The sequence below is a fragment of the Tursiops truncatus genome, chromosome 14, assembly GCF_011762595.2.
Source record: "Tursiops truncatus isolate mTurTru1 chromosome 14, mTurTru1.mat.Y, whole genome shotgun sequence".
Classification (NCBI taxonomy): domain Eukaryota; kingdom Metazoa; phylum Chordata; class Mammalia; order Artiodactyla; family Delphinidae; genus Tursiops; species Tursiops truncatus.
The window spans coordinates 73,419,027-73,433,519 of NC_047047.1; the positions used below are offsets into that span (position 1 = coordinate 73,419,027).

General features: G+C 49.9%; 1 protein-coding gene across 7 annotated transcripts in view; it reads left to right on the forward strand.

The window, feature by feature from the left end:
* HS1BP3 (HCLS1 binding protein 3) overlaps window positions 1-14,493 on the forward strand; it is a 74,467-nt gene that overhangs the window by 34,294 nt on the left and 25,680 nt on the right. For 3 of the 7 annotated variants that reach the window (XM_073791567.1, XM_073791568.1, XM_073791569.1), the window contains one exon: window positions 1,073-1,450. The exons of 3 other annotated variants lie outside the window; for them this stretch is intronic. In XM_073791567.1, coding sequence (XP_073647668.1) covers window positions 1,073-1,394 — 322 coding nt within the window. In that variant the 3' untranslated portion in view covers window positions 1,395-1,450. Of the gene's footprint in view, window positions 1-1,072; window positions 1,451-14,493 lie in introns of those variants that run through there. One more of the 7 variants, XR_012325795.1, reaches the window with a different exon arrangement.

The following is a 14,493-nucleotide window of genomic DNA, read 5'->3' on the forward strand; positions in this document are numbered from 1 at the left end:
GGGTCCCCAGTAGAGGGATGCTGAGTGGGTGCCCAGGAGAGCCTGGCTAGGTGGGGTGGCCCAGCCACCTCCGGTTACCAGGTGCTAAGCACGGTGCCTTCCCAAGTGTCGGAGCTCAAGGGAAACGTCAGGCCCAGCCCTGCCTCTGGTGTGTAGATGGCCTGACAATCCCCATGTCTTCCTCTCTCTTCCTTTCCTAGGGAAGGCCTGGCCAGACCACGGCCTCCTTGGGCCTCTGGCCATAGGGCCGATGTCCGCCGTTACAGCTTTGAGCACAGGTGTCCCTGCATCCTTCAGGGACGCTGTGGCTGAGGTGCCCCTCCTTCTCACAGCCTGGGCTGGATGCTCTTCGGCCGCTACTTGAAGGCCCCGTCGTGTCCAGCGGTGGGTGCTGCCAGGCCTTCCCTGTCCTCAGGGTCTGGATTTGCTCACTGGCCTTCCCCCAGTGGGAGCCTCCTTCCCGGGAGAAGGAGCCCTGTGCCGGGCAGGGCCAGTGCCTTAGACTTCTCCCCGACCCCCTTGCCCCGGCATACGGGTCTGAGCATGGTGCATGTTTAATGCAGCAAAGAATGCCTCTTTTGTTGTTGTTGTTTTTGATACAGTCTTCATGTTCAGAATTAGTTTTTAAGGAAACACAGGTTTTTAAGAAAATGCAGCCGCTGTTGTCCCTTGGGTTGTGCTGCTCGACAGAGAGGATTGGAAGGAGGATTTGGGATGAGGACCCCAGGCCGTTCCCCATCGGGGCCAGGAGCCAACCCTGATCCCTCAGGGATTCTGCCGGAGCCAGGCCGGTGTTTGCTGCCCTCAGAGTCTCTAGCACCCGCTGCCCAGTGCCAGGACCTGCAGGGCGGGAGGGAGCACTCAGTCTGGTTTGTCCCGCGTCTCACGTCCCCCTTCCCCTCCACTGGTGCCAGCGTGAGAGGAAATAGGCGGCTCTGGGGACTGAGAGCCTAGTTCCTCCCCCCCCTCTGCCTTATCTGGGCCCCGAGGGCAGCCTCCCTGGGGCCCGGAGCTGGCTCCGGGACAGCCTCAGCCCCCAGCACAAGCTGCCCCTCTTCTTTTTCGCCGCCAGGCCTTCACACCCGCACGCCACGCTGGGGTCCGCGCTCTTGCCGACTGCAGGAAGGCCTCCGAAGGAAGGAGCAGGTGGTGAGGCGATGGGCTGCCGTGGCCTCTCTCTCCTCCCTGTTCTCTCCTCTGGGCCGCGCCCTCCCTCCCCCAGTGTGCGACATAGGGGAGAGGGTGCAGCTGGCAGGTGCCCGTGGGGGGCCACAGGCGGAAGCTGCCACTCCGGTGTGGCTTCGCCCACTGCTAGACCGGCCTCCTCCCTGGCAGCCTGGCACTCGGACACCTCAGCAGAGATACTGATGCTCCGCGGCGCCGCAGGTCTGTGACCCACCAGCCGATCTGTGACCTCCAGTCGTCCAATAAAGTCTGTGTCGGTGGCTCATTCCCGCATTTGTTAGTGGCGACCTTTTCTGACCCCGGGCTGATGGGGGACAGTGTGGGGCACTGTCTTTACAGCCCCGGGCTGATGGGGCTCAACAAGGGGCGCTTCCCTCGAAGGACCTGGGGTATGCCAGGCCTCCCAGGCTGCTTCTGGATGGGCCAGGGCGAAGGCAGAGGGAGGATTCCACTGTGTGAACTGAGGCAGAGGGGCCAGAGGCCCCAGCCTGGTGGGGTCATCCGTCAGTAACTGCTCAGCCAGGACCTGTTTGGAAAGAGGACTTTTTCCCTCTCCAGACCTCACTTCTGTCTCCTCAGGGTAGGGACTGGTCTAGGCTTGAACTGGCCTCGAGGTCCTTTCAGCTTTGACACAAGACAGCCCCACCGAATAAACCCGTCCATCCGCTTCCAAACCCGTCCTAGCCTCCACTCTCCTGCCAGGGTCAGATTCTGAGATGCTGCTTCCTGCCCGGGACCCAGAGGTTCTTAGCAGACGGCTCTGCAAGCCGACATCCCCCAGAGCACTAGAAATGGGTCCCCGGGAGCCCCGTGCAGGGCAGTCTGCGAGCCCACGCCGGCCTCCCTCACCACTCGGCTTTGGAGCTCGCAGCTAAGCTCAGATGGGGGTCTTGGCTCCCAAGGACAAGCAGTTGGGTCGTTCTGAGAAGGACCACGCAGCCCACAAGCCTGCAGCGGAGAGTTCACCGTGGAAGGAAAGTGAGGTTCACTGAGGGCAGCGTTTGTTTGTTTTGCAGCTGTGTGAGCCCCGTGGACAGGATGTGCCGGCTGCTCTGGGGGCCCCGCTCCCATCCCCCATTTTTCCTCTCAGGAAGCCGGGAACTCCAGCCACTTCTCCTGGAAAGTCCCCATCCTAGTGTCTGTGCCGGCCAGGCCGGGAGGCGAGCTCTGCTGGGGGAACCCACCCTTCCACATCTGGTGTCCCGTGATCGTATCAGTGCCACAAGTCCGGAGCCCAGCCTGCCTCTGTGTGCTCTGGGGCTGGCCCGAGGCTCAAGCCCTCACAGCAGACGCAGATGAGGCAGCAGAGGTCCAGGTGATTGGGGGGCCCTGTGGGCCTCATGCCCAGCTGCCAGCTTGGTGTCGTCGATACAGTCCGTGTGGTGGTAGGCTTTCCTTTGTCTCTGGGGAGACCCGGCGTGGAAGGTCACGTTCGGCTCTCCAGCTCACCAGCTGCCCAGGTGAGCATAGCCTGCGGACGGGAGAAGGGAGAAGAGCTACCAACACGGCGCTTGGATGGTGGGCCTGGCTGGGCAGCAGGCACCCCCAGTGCTGCCGGGCCTTTGGGTTGAAGGCCACCCAGAGCAGGCGTGGTCGACACTCAGAGCCCCTTTGAGTGGATGACCTTTCAGTGTCAAGTTGTGGATGGTACCATTCAGTGCAAACCCTCATCACTTAAACAGTTCCCTGAGGCCTCACGGGTGGGGGTAGCCGACCAAAGGACCAGGCTCCGTGGGCCTGGAGGGATCTAGGTTCCGGTCCAGCTGGGCTATCCGACGTCCCCTCACCCTGCAGTGCCGAGTGAAGAGACTTCCCTGGGTTCATGTGAAGGGCCAGGTAGGCTGTAACGTCCTATTCGTGCCTGAAGGGCTTTCCTTGGGCTGGTCACTACAGTTCATCCCAGAGGGACCCCTGCCCAGGACAAGCTGCACAATAGTGAGATGGGGCAGGCTGAGGATGGCTGGTCAGAAGGCACTGCCGGCTTCCGCCCAGCCTCGCCCACAGCCCCGGGCACTGACATTGACTTCCAGGTGTTGTGCTACGTACGACATGGTGAAGGGGACCCAGGTGTGCAGCGTGGTGCGTACAGCCTGGAGCACAGATGCGCATCCCTCTCGTGGCTGAACCTCTGGTTCTGGTTTAACACGGCGCTGGCCGCCGGTGAGAGCTGAGGGATTTCATTTCTCAGGTCACACTCAGGATGAAGCCGCACGCCTGGAGCGGGGATCATGGGCTCGGCGCATGGCCCCAGTGAGCAGGAATCCCTGTTGACAACTTCCAGAGGTGCCGATGCTTCTCTGCTAATTTGGCAAATAGCGGCAGCCTCGAAGTTCCCTTTTGAGTTAAGCTGGGGTAGCTTTCTCCAGCCCAGGCAGCCAATCCCGTCTGTTTCCTCACATGCCGAACGCATCCGCAAACGCTAAGCATTTAATGGCACCTACCGTGTGCAGGCGCCGTGACACGTGGAACACGGGGAGTCAGGTGGGTGAGGCGTAGTGAAAGATGCAGGTCAGCCCTTCTGGTCTAGAAGCTCCCCATCGTGCTTGGGCATCAAGCAGTTTGATGAATAAGCGCATACAAGGAACAAGAAAAGTGCACGAACAATACAGGGCAGAGCAGCGGGTGGCAAGGCCTGTGTAGGCGGCACAGCTCTGGTGCTCAAGAGACACAGAGCAAGAGAGACCCGGCCAGCCTGGCCGATGAATGTTTCCTGAGCACCTCTGGGTGCAGTACCTGTTCTAGGCACGATGGAGGACACAAAGATGATAACACATGAGTCATCAAAGCCGGGTCTACCGTGAGCCACGCTGAACTGTAGGTTCTGTTCTGTTCTTTGGGCCTCCTGCCCAAGCAGCAGACACAACTAGGAAAAGCACCTCCTCCCACGCAGCCCTCTCTGCCCCTCCCCCTCTGCCCCCCCCCAGCAATACCGTGTTACATGCAAGGTGACCCCAGCTCTTAGTCACTGTCTTAATTTCCTAAGGCAGCTGTAGCAAGTACCACAAACTGGGTGGCTTTGAACAGCAGGAATTTATTCCCATTTCCGGAGGCCAGAAGTCTAAAATCAAGATGTTGGCGGGGCCGCGTTCGCTCTGAAGGCTCTGGGGAGAATCCTCGCTTGCTTCTTCCAACTTCTGGTGCTTGCTGGCAATCCTGAGAGTTCCTTGGCTTGTAGCTGCTTCACTGCAGCCTCTGCCTCTGTCTTCACACAGTCATCTCCTCTGTGTCTTTTCTGTCCCTGTGTCCAAATTTCCCTGTTCTTGGAAGTAAACCAGTCATTAGATTAGGACCACCCGAATCCAGTATTACCTCATTTTCCCTTAATTACATCTCCAAAGACCCTATTTCCAAATAAGGTCCCATTCACAGGTTCCATGTGGACAAGAATTTTGGGGGGACACTGTTCCACCCAGTTCAGTGCCTCAGGGTCTGAGGCTGAGCTACTTGAGTGCAGAAGTGATGACTTCATATCTCCTGTATCAGCTTCCGGGCTTTTTGGGTGCCATGTGGTACCATGTGGTCTTGGGGCCTTATTATCATACAAAATTGGGGAAAATCACCCCACCGCTAACAACAGTCCCGGGACTTTGTACATTGCTTGTGTCCAGTGGCGGGAGCAGGACACACCACTGGTGGAGCCCCAGGGCCTGACACCTCTGGGCCATTATACACCCTTCCCCAGGGCAATGGTAGGCTCCAAATAGGTCTGATTACCCGTGTTCTGAGTGGATGCAATTCACGAGTAAGCTGAGGCAGGCAGCGTCCCATTCTGTCCTGTCCACGCCATGGCCTCTGTGGTGTCCCCTTGGGCTTGTATTTCAGCAATACCCTGTCATCCCCACACCCTGTCTGAGGAGGGGACAGGTCGGGGAGGGAGCTGGGACGGAGGTACCTTTGTTGGACACTTACCCGGTGCCAGGGTTAGATTCCTCTCATTTGCAGCTGCCCCCAGAAATGCCCAAACCGCTTCCCTTCAAATCTTAGTAAGAATGACTCTTTAGAGCAACATGTAGCACAAGATGGAGATTCAGCAGGGCTCAGAGCCGTCCTGACTGACAGGGGGCTGTGACTCCCTCCCTGGAGGGTTGCAGGGCTCTAGAGGTCTTTCTGGGGACCCACATTGCCTCCTGCTCGGAGCCCTGGCTCAGGAGTGGCCTGATGGCTTTCCCAGGTGTCTGCCCTCCCCCCGACACCCACCATCCTCTCTCTGGGCCCCTGAGGAAGATGGAAAAGGCTTCCAGAGAGTAAGACCTGCGGGCCAACTCCCAGGCGCCCGAGGGGGTGTCCCAAGGCCTCGGCCTTCTCAAGTTGGTTTTCTTACCTTGGCAAGATTGCTCTTGGCTTCTCCGTTCGTGTGTTTCTTTTTTTTCTTTTGGTTTAATAGCCACTCGGCTCATTTCCCGCTAAGAAGCGCCCTCGGTCCCAGAGGGCAATTTTTAGAGTAGAAAGCAGAACAGCTAACTTCTTGTCTGTCTCTCGGACCATCCCGAGCAGCAGAGGCTCAGCGCAACCCAGTGCTGGTCTGAGGGCTTCCTTCTACTGACCAGACAGTTGAGGGCTGTAGTTAGGCTCGGTCTGGTTGTATGGGTGGCCCTAGGATTGGAACCCTGGCCTCACTCTCTGTATAATGTAAGCCACAGACATGGGAATGGAAAACGCTGCAGCACCTTGCGTAAAAGGTTTGGCAGTTTTTAAAAAAGCTGAACATAGATTTACAATACAACCCAGCATCTCCCCCCCTAGGAATGTACCCAAAGAGAAAGGGAAACATGTCCACACAAAAACGTGTACACAAATACAGCAGCTTTATTCGCCGTGGCCAAAAAGTGGAAACACCCACAAAGTCCATCAGCTAGTGACTGGATAAATAAAATGCGGAATAGGCACACAATGGAATATTATACAGCAACGAAAAGGGACGACGTGCTGACACATGCTACAACATGGGTCAACCTCAAAAACATTACACTGAGTGAAAGAAGCCAGACTCAGAAGACCACATATTGCATAATTCTATTCATATGAAATTTCCAGAAGACAAATCTACAGAGACAGAAAGTAGATTAGCAGTTGCCTTCGGTTGGAGGTTGAAACAGTGGCCAATGGACACAAAGGATCTTTTTTTGGGCTGGGGAGGGGATGGGGAACTGTTCTAAAATTGGTTTGTTGTAATAGTTGCACAATTCTGTATATTTACTGAAATCACTTAATTGTACACTTTACGTGGGTGAATTTTAAATTATACCATTAAACTCTACCCCAGTAAAACTGTTAAGAAAATTAATGACTGGAAAATGAAACAAACAAATAAAAAATCCTTGGGCAGCAGAGGGCAGCGGCTGGAAGGGTGGGCCAACCCCTGGCTCTCCAGCCTCCTCGCTGTGTGGCTCCAGGCCAGTTACTTACTCTCTCTGTGCCTCAGTTTCCTCACCTATAAAATGAGGGTAATAATTGTACCTGCTTCATTAGGGTAGTTATAGGGAGAAAATTAATATTTGTAAAGTTCTTTGATCAGTACCTGGTACACCTTATACGTGAATAATCAAAATTCCATTGAGTTGTTAGTTGTTTAATGTGCTGTAAGGAATTCTAGGATTCCTCTCTTGATCTAAGACTGAGAACCAGACCTTTGGGTAGAAAGGGAAGCCGCCGGGGGGCTCATGTGTGAGGGTGGGTCACTCTATGTCAACCTCTCGGCCTCTCTGAGCGGAGGTGTGCAGAGAGAGCGAACACAGCCTGCTCCTGCTGCCTCACGGGGTGGGGATCACGAGAGATGACACATGCAAAACCATCGGAGACCCACTAAAGGGCCCTGGCGCTGAGGGGCCTGGTGTCTGGGGCCCCAGGGAGGTGACCAGGGTCCTAGATCTGGATGGGCCATGGAAGGTTAAGGAAGATGGAAATGGCCGGAAACGAGCTGCTGAAAAAGATGTCATTCTGATGAATATTCCTAATAACACCAGTGGGACCATGGCCCCAGGGAGCTCATCCCAGCAGCCCCCCACACTCCAGACCTGGTGCAGCTCTCCCAGCACCATGGAGACAAGGAAATAAACACCACTGGCTTCCGTCTCCCGGCCCCTGACCTTTTGTTCAGAGCAACTGGCGGGGCGGAGCTGGGAAGGGAAGGTCAAGGAGAGTTTTCTGGCAGCCTTGTGGCCTGACTGGACTGACTGAGGTGTCTCAGCACTCGTGCCCCTTCCTCTTTTCGCCTTGGGCCTACTCCAACTTCTCATCATCCCCTGTTCACTCCGGGCCGCAGTGGGGCAGAGGGTGTCCAGCACCCGCTTTGAAAAGAAGCCACGCCCACAAAGGCTTATACACAAATGTTCATAGCAGCGTTATTCAAAACAGCCCTCACCCCCAGCCAAAGGAAACAACCCAAATAGCCATCAACTAGGCAACGGATAGACCAGCAGTTACATCCATACAGTGCAACAGTGCTCAGCAAATGGGGAGGAGACTACGAGTAGATATAATGACACAGACGGATCTCAAAACATGGTTACTACATACTGTATGAGTCCATTCATATGAAATTCTAGCAAAGGCAAAACTACAGCAGATCAACGGTTGCCAGGGGCTGGGGCTGGGTAGGGGAGAGGGAAGAATGACGCCAAGGAGTCATGAGGAGACTTTCTGAGGTGACAGAAATAGTCTAAAATTTGAGTATGACTATAAAAAAAAAACTCATTGAACTGTACCCTTAAAATGGGGAGATTTTATTGTAAATTCTACCTAAATAAAGCTGTTGAAAAAGGAACCACAATACAAAAGTAAATATACTTCTACCATTCAATTCAGCAATCATGCTCCTTAATATTTACCAAAATAAGTTGAAAACTTACATCCACACAAAAACCTGCACAGAGGTGTTTATAGCAGCTTTATTCATAGTTTCCAAAACTGGGAAGCAACCAAGATGTCCCTCAGTATATGAATGGATGAATAAACAATGGTACATCCAGACAATGGAATATTATTCAGTACTAAAAATATATGAGCTATCAAGCCACGAAAAAAAAACATAACATGCCCTTAAATGCATATTGCTAAGTAAAGGAAGCCAGCCTGAAAAGATGGCTTACTCAATGATACTAACTTTATGAAATTCTGGAAAAGGTAAAACTACAGAGACAGTAAAAGGATCACTGGTTGCCAGGGGCTGGGAGGTAGGGGATGAGTAAGTGGAGCAGAGAAGATTTTTAGGGAAGTAAAAATACTGTGTATGATTCTATAATGTGGATACACGTCATCATACATTTGTCCAAACCCATGGAATGTGCAACACCAAGAGTGAACCCTGATGTAAACTGTGGACTTTGGATAACAATGATGTATCAGTGTAGGTTCATCCGTTTTAACAAATGCACTTTCTGGTGGAGGATGTTGATCGTGGGGGAAGCTGGGAGTGTTCGCGGACAGCAGGTACATGGGACTCTGCATTCTCTGTTCAATTTTACTCTTCGCTGCTTTTATAACATATAAACATAAAATCTGTTTTTTAAAAAGGAGCCACAGTGAGGAAGTTCCTTAGCCCAGAAGATACTCAGCACACCAGGAGGCCAGCCCTGCTTCACCAGACCATGCCCTATTTTCAGTGAGCTCCCTGCATAGCCTTCAGGTGCCCTGGGCTCCAGCTGGGGCTCAGTAAACATTTGGTGGTGGAAGGAGTTTCTGGTCCAGCAGATGGGCAAAACGGAGGGAAGGAGCAGGGGGCACCTGATGAAACGGAGGACCTGCCCCCGAGTCCTCTGGGGAAATGAAAGGTCCAAATCCTCAAGTCCTGGAAACCCCAGGCATTGACTGGCCTTGGTTCATTGAAAACTTCTCTCACCTCCACTGCATGATTTCCAACTTTCCTTTTTCTTTCCTGTAGTTGCCCTGTGCTGTCCTGGGCAGGCAGATGCAGAGGACTTATTGCAAGGTGGTACCTTTTGGGGGTAGGTGAGATGGCCTCCACAGATCCATGGATTCCCTCTTCCCTTCCCTCGTGGAACGAGGCTGAGGGCCTCAGGATCAGGAAAACACACCCAGGTTGCTCCCAAAGGCCTCATCAAGCTCCAGGGGCTTGGGATACAAGGGCTCTGAAGAGAATGAGCCTTCCTGGGAGGAGACCCAATGGTCCACCTGGACCCCTGGAGCAGCTTTGAAGTCTCAGTGCTGCCAAAGCTGTCCATCAGCTCTCCCTTTGGATTGGAAAGTGCACAGATCCTTGCTTACTGGGAATAAGGAAGTGCTGTTGCAGGGTTCTCAGGGGCTAGAGAGCGGAAGACTGCTCACGCAGCCCTGTTAGAGCAGCAGATCGGGATCCTGGTGTGGGGCAGGGGCTCATCCGGCTGCAGGCTTTGATCAGAGATGGGGGAGTTGTTCTGTGTTGTCCCATGGTGACATGAGAATAGACACCCTGCATGGTTACCTGCTAGGAGCTTTACACACGGCACCTCATTTCTTCTTAATCTAAGCCTAAAGCGTTATTAGTGCTAATAAATGAGAAGCAGTCCTGCTGATTCACCTCCCTATTCTTGAAGTAACTTTTTTCTTGACATTGGTGCCTTTGGGCTGGGCTTGAGGAGGACCCCCTTCAACCTGAGGTTCAAGGGTTCCAAGTTTAGGGAGGGAAGAGGAGGGATCGCAGAGCCTGAATCCAAGAACTGGGGCTCCAGGCTCATGTGGAGAACAGGATAGCAGACCAACCATAATAAAGACAGAGCTGGGAGACAAGCTCTCCAGCCACCTCCCCCAGCCTGCCCCTCCCCCTCCTCCCCCTCGGGGGCTTCATCTTCACCTGCCACTCAAAGGTAATCCTTCCTGGGCCTGGTCTTTGGAGGGACTTAGCTCATTGATAATTATTTCTGTTTCTTCTATGAATATTCATCTGCACAGGTTTTTGTAATTTTTTTAAGTTAATTATGTTTTAATAGATCTTTATTGGAGTATAATTGCTTCACAATACTGTGTTAGTTTCTGTTGTAGAACAAAGTGAATCAGCCATAGGCATACATATATCCCCATATCCCCTCCCTCTTGAGCCTCCCTCCCACCCTCCCTATCCCACCCCTCTAGGTCATCGCAAAGCCCCGAGCTGATCTCCCTGTGCAGCTATCGGTTGGTAGTGTATATATGTCCATGCCACTCTCTCACTTCGTCCCAGCTTACCCTTCCCCCTCCCCGTGTCCTCAAGTCCATTCTCTATGTCTGCGTCTTTATTCCTGCCCTGCCACTAGGTTCATCAGTACCTTTTTTTTGTTTTTAGATTCCATATATAGGTGTTAGCATATGGTATGTGTTTTTCTCTTTCTGACTTACTTCACTCTGTATGACAGACTCTAGGTCCATCCACCTCACTACAAATAACTCAACTTCCTTTCTTTTTATGGCTGAGTAATATTCCATTGTGTATACGTGCCACATCTTCTTTATCCATACATCTGTCAATGGACGCTTAGGTTGCTTCCATGTCCTGGCTATTGTAAATAGTGCTGCAAAGAACATTGTGGTACATGACTGTTTTTGAATTATGATTTTCTCAGGGTATATGCCCAGTAGTGGGATTGCTGGGTCATATGGTAGTTCTATTTTTAGTTTTTTAAGGAACCTCCATACTGTTCTCCATAGTGGCTGTACCAATTCACATTCCCACCAACAGTGCAGGAGGATTCCCTTTTCACCACACCCTTTCCAGCATTTAATGTTTCTAGATTTTTTTGATAATGGCCATTCTGACCGGTGTGAGGTAAGAAAGGCCTCATTGTAATTTTGATTTGCATTTCTCTAATAATTAGTGATGTTGAGCATCTTTTCCTGTGCCTCTTGGCCATCCATATGTCTTCTCTGGTGAATTGTCTATTTAGGTCTTCTGCCCATTTTTTAATTGGATTCTTTGTCTTTTTGATGTTGAGCTCCATGAGCTGTTTGTATATTTTGGAGATTAATCCTTAGTCCATTGTTTCATTTGCAAATATTTTCACCCATTCTGAGGGTTGTCTTTTCGTCTTGTTTATGGTTTCCTTTGCTGTGCAAAAACTTTGAAGTTTCATTAAGTCCCATTTGTTTATTTTTGTTTTTATTTCCATTACTCTAGGAGGTGGGGCAAAAAAGATCTTGCTGTGGTTTATGTCAAAGAATGTTTTTCCTATGTTTTCCTCTAAGAGTTTTATAGTGTCTAGTCTTACATTTAGGTCTCTAATCCATTTTGACTTTATTTTTGTGTATGGTGTTAGGGATTGTTCTAACTTCATTCTTTTACATGTAGGTGTCCAGTTTTCCCAGCACCACTTACTGAAGAGGCTGTCTTTTCCCCACTGTATGTTCTTGCCTCCTTTGTTGTAAATTAGGTGATCATATGTGCGTGGATTATCTCTGGGCTTTCTATCCTGTACCATTGATCTATATTTCTGTTTTTGTGCCAGTACCATACTGTCTTGATTGCTGTAGCTTTGTAGTATAATTTGAAGTCAGGGAGCCTGATTGCTCCAGCTCCATTTTTCTTTCTCAAGATTACTTTGGCTATTCAGGGTCTTTTGTGTTTCCATATGAATTGCAAAATTTTTTGTTCTAATTCTGTGAAGAATGTCACTGGTAGTTTGATAGGGATTGCAGTGAATCTGTAGATTGCTTTGGGTAGTATATTCATTTTCACAACATTGATTCTTCCACTCCAAGAACATGGTATATTTCTCCATCTGTTTATGTCATCTTTGATTTCTTTCATCAGTGTTTTATAGTTTTCTGAGTACAAGTCTTTTGCCTCCTTAGGTAGGTTTATTCCTAGGTATTTTATTCTTTATGTTGCGATGGTAAATGGGATTGTTTCCCTAATTTCTCTTTCTGATTTTTCGTTGCTAGTGTATAGGAATACCAAAGATCTCTGTGCATTAATTTTGTATCCTGCAACCTTACCAAATTCACTGATTAGTTCTAGTAGTTTTCTGGTGGCTTCCTTAGGATTTTCTATGTATAGTATCATGTCATCTGCAAACAGTGACAGTTTCACTTCTTCTTTTCCAATTTGAATTCCTTTTATTTCTTTTTCTTCTCTGATTGCTGTGGACTTCCAAAACTATGTTCAATAAGAGTGGCAAGAGTGGACATCCTTGTCATATTCCTGATCTTAGTGGAAATGCTTTCAGTTTTGCACGATTGAGTATGATGTTTGCTGTGGGTTTGTCATATAAGACCTTTATTATGTTGAAATAGGTTCCCTCTATGCCCATTTTTTGGAGAGTTTTTATTATAAATGGGTGTTGAATTTTGTCAAAAGCTTTTTCAGCATCTATTGAGATGATCATATGGTTTTTATTCATTAATTTGTTAATATGGTGTATCACATTGATTGATTTGTGCATTCAAGAATCCTAGCATCCCTGGGGTAAATCCCACTTGATCATGGTGTATAATCCTTTTAATATGTTGTTGAATTCTGTTTGCTAGTATTTTGTTCAGGATTTTTGCATCTATGTTTATCAGTGATACTGGTCTATAATTTTCTTTTTTTGTGATATCTTTTTCTGGCTTTGGTATCAGGGTGATAGTGGCTTTGTAGAATGAAATTGGAAGTGTTCCTCCCTCTGCAATTTTTTGGAAGAGTTTGCGAAGGATGGGCGTTAGCTCTTCTCTAAATGTTTCACAGAATTCGCCATCTGGTCCTGGACTTTTGTTTATTGGTAAATTTTTAATTACAGTTTCAATTTCATTACTTGTGATAGGTCTGTTTATATTTTCTAATTCTTCCTGGTTCAGTCTTGGAAAATTGTACCTTTCCAAGAATTTGTCCATTTCTTTGTGGTTGTCCATTTTATCGGCATATAGTTGTTTGTAGTAGTCTCTGATGATCCTTTGTATTTGTGCTGCGTCAGTTGTGATTTCTCTTTTTTCATTTCTAATTTTATTGATTTGCGTCCTCTCCCTTTTTTTCTTGATGAGTCTGGCTAAGGGTTTATCAATTTTGTTTATCTTCTCAAAGAACCAGCTTTTAGCTTTATTGGTCTTTGCTATTGTTTTCTTTGTTTCTATTTCATTTATTTCTGCTCTGATCTTTATGATTTTATGTATTGAGGTGCTCCTATGTTGGGTGTATAAACATTTATAATTGTTACATCTTCTTGGATTGATCCCTTGATCATTATGTAGTGCCCTTCCTTATCTCTTGTAGCAGTATTTATTTTAAAGTCTATTTTATCTGATATGAGTATTGCTCCAGCTTTCTTCTGATTTCCATTTCCATGGAATATCTTTTTCCATCCCTTCACTTTCAGTCTGTATGTGTCCCTAGGTCTTAAGTGGGTCTCTTGTAGATAGCATATATATGGGTCTTGTTTTTGTATCCATTCAGCCAGTCTGTATCTTTTGGTTGGTGCTGAGATGAAGACCTCCAGGAGACCTCACTCCGATGAATATTCCCTGGGGTCTGAGGATCTGTTAGTCCACTGGTTCCGACTTGGAGCTCCCACCGCAGGAGCTTTGGCCCCACCACCGGCTCATGAACCAAGATCCCACAAGCCACGTTGGCCAATAAAAAAAAAAAGGAGAAAAATAACAAAGTAAAAAAATAAAATTAGACTAGGAAACTGACAGATATGTTAAAATATATATAAAAATAAAAATATTGATGAAATAACAACCAGAAGGTGAAACGGAACCACAATAGTAAAAAAGAGGAGGAAAAAAAAAGTGGAAAAGGCCTTGGCTGTGGAGGGCGAGGCCTAAGCAGGGGCGAGGTTTGGGTGGCGAGCTGAGTGGGGGCCTGTACTTAGAACACACAGGGCTGGAAAAGGCCCTGGGAGGGGGGTGTTGCAGGGTGGGGCTTAGGCTCAACAGAACAGCAGGGGCCCAGGCGTTCCTCCTGGTCTCAGAGGGTGGGGGACCCCACCTGGGTGCCCAGCAGGCTCCCTAGGCCTTAGTGGATGTGGCAAACCCCCTCCACTCCTCTCCTGCTCCTCCCATCCTGGAGGACTCCTCCCGCCTGCCTCTCCTGGCCTCCCTCCTATGCCCCCAGGACCAACCCAGCCCAGAGGGGACCTCTGAGGGCCTAGGCTGGAGAGCAGGGCAGACTTCCTTGGCTGAATGGGCAGGGGAATCGCTGGGCAAGCTCACCCCTGATCCAAGACCACGAGGGTCCCTCCAGGTGTGGGAACCCCTCCCCCTCTCAGCCACACCTCAAGGGTGCTGGTCTTGTCCAGCCTCCACTCCTCCTCCCCACTCAGTCCCCCGACGTCTTACCAGTTTGCTTGGGGGTTCTTCCCGTCTACTTGGGCGTTGGGGTTCCCCATCAGTGTCCAGCAGGTGCCCTACTTGTGGGGAGACGCT